Here is a 12,221-nt window from a genome sequence, read left to right on the forward strand (position 1 = left end):
TTGTTTCTCACCCAGGGTCAAAGAACGAAAGGACAGGTGCCTTAGTCAACGCTGACTTGAGATCTAACCATTCATTTTTGTGATCTGCTGTCCACAAGAAGAATATGTTCTTCTTAATAAGGTTACATAAGGCAGTTGCTCGTGAAGCAAGGTTGGGGATGAATTTTCCTCGGAAATTCACTGCACCAAGGAATCTCAGAACTGCTTTTTTGTCTTCTGGGATTGTCATCTTCTGAATAGCAGCAATCTTATCATTATCTGGTTGCACACTATGTTTTGAGATTTGGTCACCCAGAAATCTTAAAGTTGAGATACTAAAGTTGCACTTAGATCGATTGAGCTTCAACCCGTATTTGTGTATTCGCTGTAACACTTGCAGGAGTCTTGCATTGTGTTCTTCACGAGTAGCTGACCATTTTATAATGTCATCAACATACACACAAATTCCATCTATGCCTTCTGTCATTTGTTCCATGGCACGATGGAATATCTCAGATGCTGAGATTATGCCAAATGGCACTCTGTTAAAACAGTAACGACCAAACAGTGTGTTGAATGTACACAATCTTTGCTGGTGTCATCCAGTCGCATTTGCCAAAAACCTCTGGAAGCATCTTGTTTAGAGAATGTCTTGCCATTAGCCATCTCACTCGTGATCTCTTCACATTTCGGTATTGGATAGTGTTCATGTCTGATGTTCATATTCAGATCCTTCGGATCAATACAAATCCTGAGGTCACCATTGGGTTTTTTAACACACATCATCGAGCTGACCCAAACTGTCGGTTCTGTGATCTTGGAAATGATTCCAAGATGCTTTATGCGTTCCAGTTCTTGCTTGAGACGGTCATGTAATGGAGCAGGAAACCTTCTTGGAGGGTGTACTACTGGTTTAGCATTCGCTTTTAGTCGGATTTTGTATTGGAAAGGAAGAGTACCCATATTTCAAATACCTGAGGAAATTTAGTAACAATGCTTTCAATATCTTTCTGCACAGATGGAAGAGGTTTGCTGGTGCTGTAGATTTGTTTCACAAGGTGTAAGTCTTGACAGGCTTGTGTACCTAATAGTGAAGATCATTTGGCTTCAATAATCTCGAACTGCAAGGATATCACAGTGTCATTGTTTGTCACTAAAAGAAAGCATGACCCTGAAGAAGCAATCGTGTTCCCAATGTAGTCACGTAACTGGCAGTCAGTTTTCTGAATCTTAGGACGATGACAAAGTTATGATAAATCATGAGTATTGATTAATTTTGCAGATGCTCCAGTGTCCAATTTGAACACAATCTTGGAACCATTGACTTGTAATGGAGTGTTCCCATTCAGATTCCGTGTTAATTGATTGTATGGGATGCAGTGTCTGTGGATAGGAAGTGTTCTTTACAGTTGTCTGGAACTTCTCAACAATTCCCACAAAGAAAGAATCTTCAAGATAATAAGCATCTATATTAACATTAGGGGTTGTCTGCACTTGTATTAACACTCTGAATATTCATATATTTCTTCATTAAATTTGAAGTTATAAAGTGTGTCCATTTTAATGCAGTTCTGCATTGAACAGCAAAGTGATTCAGTTTGCCACATTTGGAGCAAATTTTTCCATGTGCTGGGCATTTTTTATGTGGGTGGGCATGTCCACAACGTCCACACGTCATGACGTTGCTTTCGTCATGCGCAAATTGGTTGCGCGCATACGCAGAACGGTCTTCATCCAAATCGCGTAGTTTGTTGAAGTGCACATGTGCAGATCGCCTATGTGCATGCGCAATACGGTTGCCATCCGAAATGTGCATTTTTCTCAACTGCGCCACAGATCCAACGCTGTCGGCCCCAAAGTGCGTTTTCGCACCCTTTTCTGTCATCAGTATTTCTGAATATTGATTTTTTTTTTTTGCTATTTCATTCACTCTACACATTTCAATTGCATATTCCAATTTAAATTCTTTTTGCCTTAATAAATGTTCTCTGAGTTTCTCATCTTTGATGCCAAAAATAATTTGATCCTTGATCATTGAGTCTGACAAAATTGAGAAATTACAGGTTTCTGACTTTAATCCTAAATCAGTAATGAAGCAATCCACGGATTCTCCATCTTTCTGCACTTTCGTTTTAAAGACAAACCATTCATACGTTTCATTAATTTGAGGTTTGCAATGAAGATCAAATTCTTCAATAACTATATCAAATTTCTTTTTATCATCTTCCGTGGAGAATTGGAAAGAGTTATATAGTCCAATGGCCTGCGGTCGAGTCATTGTTAAAAATAACGCAAGTTTTCTGTATTCACTAGCATTATCTAAATCTGAGGCAGAGATGTACAGTTGAAATTGCTGCTTAAATATTTTCCAATTTACATCAATTTTACCAGAAGTCCGGAACTGTTTCAGAGTCTCCATTAGGTCTGGATTTGTCTGTGTGCATTGAAGTAACAGATCTGGGCAGCACGGTAGCATAGTGGTTAGCGCAATTGCTTCACAGCTCCAGGGTCCCAGGTTCGATTCCCGGCTGGGTCACTGTCTGTGCGGAGTATGCACGTTCTCCCCGTGTGTGCGTGGGTTTCCTCCGGGTGCTCCGGTTTCCTCCCACAGTCCAAAGATGTGCAGGTTAGGTGGATTGGCCATGCTAAATTGCCCTTAGTGTCCAAAATTGCCCTTAGTGTTGGTTGAGTGGGGTTACTGGGTTATGGGGATAGGGTGGTGTGTGCTTGGGTAGGGGGCTCTTTCCAAGAGCCGGTGCAGACTCGATGGGCTGAATGGCCTCCTTCTGCACTGTAAATTCTATGAAATCTATCTGGAAGCAGTCTTGCCGTCGAAGTCTGAGCGCATGCTGGTTTTCTTTCTTCTACATTCTATCTAATTTCTAGCTAAGTTACTTCAGTAATTTCCTGGTACCATGCTATGTTCCTTGTATTGTTCTCCAAGATAGCCAAAGTTGTAGTGTTTACAAAGAACATAAAGCTATATGTTTAAATCAAAGCTAGTTTATTTTACACTACTTGAAATGGTTCGCACACGCTACTGCGTAACAGGTAACAAAATAATAGTATTGAATCTATGTTACAGTAATTAATTATCTCTCTTTAATATAACCTACATTCTAACTCAACCTCATACTATCCTTCTTCATCAACTTCTCCAACAGCTTCTCCTAGAAAGCTTAGAGACGCAGTCTTTTATAAGACTACTCAATGATGTCATCTAGTGTTGATATACTTGTTAACCCTTTACTCTCCTTAGATTATACATATCATCACAATAATTACTTGATGGGTTATCAGGGGCTGCTCCAGACATGCCCCGGCAGCTTGTCTTGAGTTCTGTATATTCGGATTCTGCAGCATTCTGCAGACTGTGGTTTTTAAAGTGCCCAATTCTTTAATTTAAGATAAGAAATTTAATCGGCCTTAAAACTAGGCCTTGATTATATTACTACAGGAGTATTCCTTCTTTTCACACGTCCATAAGGTATATTCAAGGATTGATTACTTTGTAGGAGTCGGGAGATTTTGGCTGGGATGGAGGGGGCAGAGTATGCGGGTATAATTATCTCTCACCATGTGTCCCACTTGCTGGAGATTCGGTTTAGATCGGGACAAGTGCAGAGGCTGGGGTGGAGGTTTGACTCGGGGTTGTTGGCAGATTGAAGTTTTTGTGATACGGTGCGGGCAGCGATTAAGGAGTATGTGGAGTTGAATCAGAATGGGCAGGTGTCGGAGGCCATTTTTTGGGAAGCACAGTGATGTACTGTCAATTACCACGAGACGAGAATGGTGAAACTATTGAGGCTGTATTGCACAAGATGTTGTGCCTCCTGCAGCTGGAACCAGAATGGGAGCAGCGCAGGAGAGCAGACACTTTTATACGCCACCTGCTGGGAGGAGCCAGCAGGCTGGGATTTACTGTGGTACCTGTAATACAGTGGCAGTACCATAATACATATAATGTGTTACCAGTGGTGTTTACCACATTCACCCCCTGTTTAAAAAAAGTCCGTCGGGGGTGAAAATAATGTTACAGATTGAGTCTGTCGGGGGTTTTGACCCTCCGCTGCGATCGCCTCAGTCCTGGTAGTGGTGTGGGCGCCGATGTGGTCACATGCGACTCCGGGAGCATGTTGTCCTCTCCTTCGTCACCCCGTATTGGATCCAGTGAGGGGATGGATCCTGCTGGGGTGGGGGCTGCGGTGAGGTTCGCTGGCGGGAGGGTGGGTGGCGCAGGAGTGAACGAGGCAACCGGTGGGGGGGGTTGGGGGGGAGCGGTATCAGGTTGAGGTTGTGGATGGGGACCCAGCGGGTGCAGCACATCACTCATGAAGAAGGATCCCCGATCGCTGTGGATGTAGGTGGGGAAACCGAACAGGGTGAAGATGCTGTGCAGGGCCTTGATGACCGTGGCGGAAGTCATGTTGGGGCATGGGATGGCGAAAGGGAAACGGGAGTACTCATCAATTACGTTGAGGAAGTACACGTTGCGGTCGGTGGAGGGGAGGGGCCCTTTGAAGTCGATACTGAGGCGCTCAAAGGGACGGGAGGCCTTCACCAGGTGCGCTCTATCTGGCCGGTAGAAGTGCGGCTTGCACTCTGCGCAGACTTGGCAGTCTCTGGTTACGGTCCTGACCTCCTCAATGGAGTAGGGCAGGTTGCGGGCCTTGACAAAATGGAAGAACCGGGTGACCCCCGGGTGGCAGAGGTCATTGTGGAGAGCCCGGAGTCGGTCCACTTGTGCGCTGGCACATGTAGCGCGGGATATGGCATCTAGAGGCTCATTGAGCTTCCCCGGGTGATACAAGATCTCATAGTTATAGGTGGAGAGCTCGATCCTCCACCTCAAGATCTTGTCATTTTTGATCTTGCCCCGCTGTGTATTGTTAAACATAAAGGCAACCGACCGTTGGTCAGTGAGGAGAGTGAATCTCCTGCCGGCCAGGTAACGCCTCCAATGTCGCACAGCTTCCACAATGGCTTGGGCCTCCTTTTCGACAGAGGAGTGCCGGATTTCGGAGGCATGGAGGGTGCGGGAAAAGAATGCCACGGGTCTGCCCGGCTGGTTGAGGGTGGCGGCCAGAGCTACGTCAGATGCATCGCTGTCCACCTGAAAGGGGAGGGTCTCGTTGACTGCGTGCACCGTGGCCTTGGCGATGTCCGCCTTGATGTGGTTGAAGGCCCGGCGGGCCTCAGCCGTCAGGGGAAAAACTGTGGACTTGATGAGTGGGCGGGCCTTGTCCGCATAATTAGGGACCAACTCGGCGTAATACAAGAACAACCCCAGGCATCGTTTCAGGGCCTTGGGGCAGTGGGGGAGAGGGAGTTCCATGAGGGGGTGCATACGGTCTGGGTCGGGCCCTAGGACTCCATTTTCCACTACGTAGCCAAGGATGGCTAAGCGGTTGGTGTGGAACACGCATTTCTCCTTATTGTAGGTGAGGTTAAGGAGTTTGGCAGTATGGAGGAATTTTTGGAGGTTTGCGTCGTGGTCCTGCTGATCGTGGCCGCAGATGGTGACGTTATCTAGGTACGGGAAGGTGGCCCGCAGCCTGTACTGGTCAACCATTGGGTCCATCTCTCGCTGGAAGACCAAGACCCCATTGGTGACGCCAAAGGGAACCATAAAGAAGTGATAGAGGCGGCCATCTGCTTCGAACGCAGTGCATTGGCAGTCCTCCGGGTGGATGGTGAGCTGGTGGTAGGCGGACTTCAAGTCTGCTGTGGAGAAGACTTGATACTGCGCAATCTGATTGACCATGTCAGATATGCGTGGGAGGGGGTACGCGTCGAGCTGCGTGTACCAGTTGATGGTCTGACTGTGGTCAATGACCATCCTGCGCTTCTCCCCAGTCTTCACTACCACCACTTGAGCTCTCCAGGGGCTGTTATTGGCCTCAATGATCCCCTCCCGCAGAAGCCGTTAGACCTCCGACTTGATGGAGGTCCTGTCCTGCGCACTGTACCGTCTGCTCCTAGTGGCGACGGGCTTACAGTCCGGGGTGAGGTTCGCAAACAGGGAAGGTGGATCGATCTTAAGGGTCATGAGGCCGAAGACGGTGAGGGGGGGCAGGGGTCTGCCGAATTTCAAAGTAAGGCTTTGGAGGTGGCACTGAAAATCCAGGCCGAGCAACAGGGCAGCGCAGAGGTGGGGGAGGACGTAGAGCCTGAGGTTGCTGAACTCTACGCCCTGAAGGGAGAGGGTCGCGACACAGTACCCCCGGATTTGCACGGAATGGGATCCGGAGGCCAAGGAGATTTTCTGGGTGACGGGGAGTACCGGGAGGGAGCAGCGCCTTACCGTAGCAGGGTGGTTGAAACTCTCTGTGTTCCCGGAGTCAAAGAGGCAGGTCGTCTCGTGCCCGTTGATCTTTACTGTCATCGTAGCGGTTGCGAGGTTGCGGAGCCGAGACTGATCGAGGGTGATGGAGGCGAGCTGCGGAAGATATTGGGAGGTCCCGGGCTGATCAGCGGTGGCGGAGGTATCAGCGAGCAGCAAACGGCCAGACGAGCAGGGGTCCTGAGGCGCGGTTCAAGATGGCGCCGATGATGGCGGCACCCACGGGGCGCACATGGTGATCACCATCAAAGATGGCGGCGCCCATGGGCCGCACATGGCTTGTGGTGGAGAAGATGGCAGCGCCCCTGGATCACACATGGGGGGTGTAGCAATGCCGGACCTGAAAACAGCGGCGACCGACCGGGCCTGGCAAACGGAAACGAAGTGGCCCTTCTTCCCGCACCCTTCGCAGGTCATGCTCCGCGCCGGGCAGCGTTGCCTGGGATGTTTGCTCTGGCCACAAAAATAACATTTGGGCCCTCCGGAGTTGGCTGGCTGCCGCGCGGTGCAGGCTTGCAGTGTACTCGAGTCGGCAGCTGGTGGGGCCCACAATGCCCACGAGGGTGCCACGCGGTCGGGGGTGTAGGCCTCCAGATTACGGGAGGCCACTTCTAGGGAATTAGCAAGCTGCACAGTCTCTGCAAGATCGAGCGTACCCCCTTCCAATAGCCGCTGGCGAACGTAAGTAAACTTAATGCTAGTGACATAAGCGTCTCTGATTAGTAGTTTGGTGTGTTGGACTGCCGAAACTGCCTGGCAGTCACAGTTCCTACCGAGAATCTGTGGGTCCGAGAGTTCTTCAGTGGCTGCCCTGAGGTAGCCTTCGAAGCAGGCTAGCCAGTGGTCGAAGGTGGATGTGGCGTCGGCTGCGTGGTGACGGCGGCTGCGTGAGGGCTCAGCTCCAGGCAATCAGGCTTGATTAAGACGTTCATCTTTTAAAATCTTGTGCAATAAATTGATGTACCGTCAATTACCACGAGACGAGAATGGTGAAACAATCGAGGCTTTATTGCACAAGATGTTGTGCCTCCTGCAGCTGGAACCAGAATGGGAGCAGCGCAGGAGAGCAGGCCCTTTTATACGTCGCCTGCTGGGAGGAGCCAGCAGACAGGGATTTACTGTGGTACCTGTAATACAGTGGCAGTACCGTAATACATGTAATGTGTTACCAGTGGTGTTTACCACAGGGTTTTCAACATCCTATAATTCCCACAACATTATTGAAGGCTGCTCACATAAAATTTCCCCCCAAAACTGGGTGAAAAGGGCCAAAAAGGAGTACTCTAGCAAGAGCCACCCAACATGTGACTCCCATCTGCATATTGCTGAGAGTCTCCCTTTGTCTGGATTCTTGAGATTGTTAATGTTCAGCAATTAAGAATTTGTAGGTCCTTTGTCCTAGCAAACAGGCAGTCTTTGTTGGCCAGGCCTGGCTTAGGTAATATAGATGGCCTGCGTATAATTACCATTGAATTTGATCTCTAAAGTCACAGGGGTCAGGAGCATCATCAGAAATAACAAGGTGTCAGATTCTCAAATATTGCCAAAAGTTGTTTTTGTTCAGAGTTATAAGCAGACATAGCTTCAAACTTTCTAAAGTCTTTCTCCAGTTTTCAAATTTTAGCAAGTAGCCAGATTGACATATATATGTATTTCATAAAAATATACTGTGACATCTTAGCTGTGTCACATCTATGTATGACTGTTTTCTTGTCCTAGTCTTAATAAAGAACCCACAATGTGTTTACCAATCCTTTATGAGCAACTGGTGTTGTGCCTTGCACTGTAAATAAGTCAAAGACAGTATTATTATAATGACACATGTATTTGTGGGCAGCATGGTAGCACAAGTGGATAGCACTGTGGCTTCACAGCGCCAGGGTCCCAGGTTTGATTCTCCACTGGGCCACTGTCTGTGCGGAGTCTGCACGTTCTCCCCGTGTCTGCGTGGGTTTCCTCCGGGTGCTCCGGTTTCCTCCCACAGTCCAAAGATGTGCAGGTTAGGTGGATTGGCCCTGATAAATTGCCCTTAGTGACCAAAAAAGGTTAGATGGGGTTATTGGGTTACGGGGATAGGATGGAAGTGAGAGCTTAAGTGGGTTGGTGCAGACTTGATGGGCCGAATGGCCTCCTTCTGCACTGTATATTCTAATTGGTCCCTCATGGACCAAGACTTCTGACTGTTTCTCATCCCCCAGCTCCTCAGAATGTTGTGCACCCTCTCAGCGAATCGCTTCATTCTGGACTCAGGGAGACAACTCGGCGTGTGGGTCTCACACAATGGTTGCTGAATCACCTGTCATAGATTATCATAGAATTGATCATAGAATTTACAGTGCAGAAGGAGGCCATTCAGCCCATCGAGTCTGCACCGGCTCTTGGAAAGAGCTCCCCAAGGTCAACACCTCCACCCTATCCCCATAACCCAGTAACCCCACCCAACACCAAGGGCAATTTTGGACACTAAGGGCAATTTAGCATGGCCAATCCACCTAACCTGCACATCTTTGGACTGTGGGAGGAAACCGGAGCGTCCGGAGGAAACCCACGCACACACGGGGAGAACGTGCAGACTCCGCACAGACAGTGACCCAAGCCGGGAATCGAACCTGGGACCCTGGCGCTGTGAAGCAATTGTGCTATCCACAATGCTACTGTGCTGCCCCTGCTGTCACCGATGAACACTGCATGTCTCCATTTTGCTATGCGCCACCCCCTTTATCCTCCCCCTCAATGCAGTCATCCACCCACAGGGTGGTGAATGTGCTCTGCAACTCGCCATGATATTGTGAACGCCGATATTCAGCTCTGGAGCCAATTCTGTGCCATAATCCCGGAGGATTCTCGTTCTTCTTGCCTCCTTTTACCCTGTTAGATGGCCACCAAACTCTTCCCATCCCCAAACTCCAACTGGAACACACTGCCTGTAGTGGAAAAGGTCACTAAGAATGTAGTCAATAACTCACTGGCTCATCCACCGCTGATAGGTGGGCTTGGGAAGCATCTGTTGCACTTTCATCTGCAATGTCTTTAGGAACTCCCATGAAACGCTGTAAGAAGATAATGTCAGTGTGAAGTCCTTGTGCCATGTGCAATTGTAAATATTTAACCAGTAACTACAACTCAGTGAAGAGAATGGCTCAGTGCTTCCCAGAAAGGAGGAGGTTGCCTGTGAGAATAAAGATGGGCAGTGAGGGGAATTGGGAGCAATTTCAATTCATTCCCTCTTCCAGGTCATGGGCAGATTTCCTGATTATCGTAAATCATTGTCCAATGAAAACAGAACATTCTGGAACATTTCTGTGGAGAGAGAAAGGTTGATGACCTTTCATCTGAACAGGAAGACATTAGTGAGGACAGTTTTTCATTAATTTGGTTTGTGGTTAATTCTCTGACAATATTGCAGGTGACCAAATTCCTGGTCAGAGAGGGAGGTCTCAACAAATGTTTGAAAGGAGGAGAAAGGTTGAGAGGCAGGGACATTCAGGGAGGGAAGCCCAGGGTTTTGGGTGTGGGTAGCTGAAGGTGCATCCACCCGAGATGGGGGATGGATGGGAGGGAAGTGCAATTAAAATCAAGGATGAATGCAAGGCCAGATTGGAGGAATGTAAAGATTCTGGAGGGTTCTGGGATGGAGGAGGTTACACTGATAGCGAAGGGGTGAGACTATGGAAAGCTGAACAAGGCTGAAAATTCTAAAGTTGCGGTGCCGCTGGACCGAGAGTGTGAAATCAACATGTTGGGTGTACGAGATTGACTGATGTTGCAAGGGTGGAGAAAATATAACAAACTGTCCTGGTGATGTTGATGCCCTCTGTACAAGAGGTCCATTTTGATAAGAACATGCAAAATTTCCTGAGCAGGGCCTTCATTGAAAGTTAAATAGGATACTTTTCCTCTACCCATACTGTGACCATTCCATACAACTGCTGTAGAGCTGACAAGTTACCTTAAGGAGTCCAGCCTTCTTCGCACCATGAGCTGGGGTTTTGGGTGAGTGCCCAGGTATACTGACATATCTGCTACCACTGGACATGGCTCGCCTGCCACTTGCACCAGTTAGGATTAAGCTGTGTATTGACCTATCCGACGCTCTGATCTGTGGGACACTGTCTTCCAGGGTTCCGGAAGATGCATTGCTTGGCTTGTTTGTAATTGATGAAGGTTGTGAAAGAATGGTGCTACGAGAACGGCTCCTTGCATATGGTAAGAGCAACTTATCCATGATTGAACTCTTGGGAGAGATGGCCCTGAGAGCTTGGGATTCTCAAATGGTTCACATCTCTTTTGAAGATATTGACATTGATCCTCCACACACACTGACCAAACCAACTGGCCCCATCCTTCTGACCTCAGATCTTCTCCAGCCGGTGTGAATTGGTTTTCTTTTGAAACAGGTAACCATGGCACCACAGAATGTTGTGTCCTTTACATCATAATATTCATTCCAAATCTGTTCTTTGATCTAAGCAACTGCTGTGTTCATCTGTTAAGCTATTAATGCTTACGATTAACAGCAGTCCCAGGGTGTTTATACACTCTCTAGTTTTCAAAATATTTCGGCTCACTCGCTCCCAATGCAGTTGCCATGTTTCTAATAGCTCTGAAAGGTTTATGCCGCTGTCAGTCTTTTACTTAAAATCGAATTTACAACAGACACAGACCATTCAGTCCAACTGCTCCATTCCAGTCTGTATCCTCCACATGCACCCTCTGCCATCTCTATCAGAATAAAATTTCTCTCTCTCATGTTGATCAAACTTCCCCTGAAATCTATCGACACTATTCACCTCATATACTCTAATGTGGCAGCGAGTTCCACATTCTCACCACTCGCTGGGTAAGAAGGTTTCTCCTGATTTAATTCTAACTATATGTATGTGTGAGTTTATCCATGCAGCTAATGGACAGAATGGAGAGCTGCTGCACACAGCAATTATTTAAAACACAGGCAGCGGAGTGGGGGGGAGGGGGGGGGGGGGCGCATGGTGAGCACAGGAGAGGCTGAGAGCTCTGGCTCATTTTTCAAAACGTCTTTTCATTCTGGTGCACATTTCTTTTTTGTCTTTTCTTGGTTCACATTGTTTACACTTTGTCCCAATAATTATTGGTCGGTGTTTCTGCATAATAGAGCCCAGTTAGAATGTTTGAATCCTCGCTTGTCTGTGGTGGCTGGAAGGAGTGGGGGGTGGAGCCCTGCCTTCAGTGGTGCAGTTGCTTTAGAACAAGCCGCCCTGACGGTGCGGTGTGCATCGATGGATGATGGCTGCCAATGAAGAAATGCTGGGGTGATGGGTGTGATGGACTGCTGCAAATTTGTTCCCGATCTACATTGAGATGCATAGTGATTTAGTTTGTGACATTTAGCACAGGTTTTTCCATATGCAGGGCATTTTTTCATCTGATGCGTGTTGCCACACATTTTGTACGTAATGATGCTCGCGACGTCATGTGTAAAATGGCAGCTGTCATTCTTAAAATGGCTGCCATCTGGAGCACATTTCTTTTTCAGGTGCGCCACTGCATTAATGGCGTCGGCCACATTGTTAGTTTTCGCGCCACTTTTTCCGACAATCATTTTAGAAAATTGACTTCTTGCAAGTTCGCTTGCTCTACACCTACTGATTGTGCCTTCTGACATCAAATCAGACCGTCACAATAACCTTTCTCGCAGTATGTCCCTTTTAACTCTGCAGACTATCTGATCTCGCAAAAGTGAGTCTAGGAGAATCTAAAAATTACATGTCTGCGCTTTTAGTCTCAGACCCGTTATGAAGCAGTCAAGCGTTTCACCTGCTTTTTACACCCTTTGCCTGAACACATACCGTTCAAACGCTTTGTTTCAACTGGCAGTGTTTGTCAAACTTCTCAATGCTGCAGCATGGTCGCATAGTAGTTA

General features: G+C 47.7%; 1 protein-coding gene across 7 annotated transcripts in view; it reads right to left on the bottom strand.

Annotated features, from left to right (window-relative positions):
• Positions 1-10,618, bottom strand: part of LOC140395077 (uncharacterized) — a 659,825-nt gene extending 649,207 nt beyond the window's left edge. For all 7 annotated transcript variants that reach the window (XM_072482474.1, XM_072482512.1, XM_072482492.1 and 4 more), the window contains exons 1-2: positions 10,272-10,618; positions 9,289-9,372 (exon numbers count right to left, since the gene is read on the bottom strand). In XM_072482474.1, the coding sequence (XP_072338575.1) occupies positions 9,289-9,372; positions 10,272-10,547 (360 nt within the window). In that variant the 5' untranslated portion in view covers positions 10,548-10,618. The remainder of the gene's footprint in view (positions 1-9,288; positions 9,373-10,271) is intronic.
• Positions 10,619-12,221: the final 1,603 nt, after the last annotated feature.

Source organism: Scyliorhinus torazame, chromosome 2 (assembly GCF_047496885.1).
Source record: "Scyliorhinus torazame isolate Kashiwa2021f chromosome 2, sScyTor2.1, whole genome shotgun sequence".
NCBI lineage: Eukaryota > Metazoa > Chordata > Chondrichthyes > Carcharhiniformes > Scyliorhinidae > Scyliorhinus > Scyliorhinus torazame.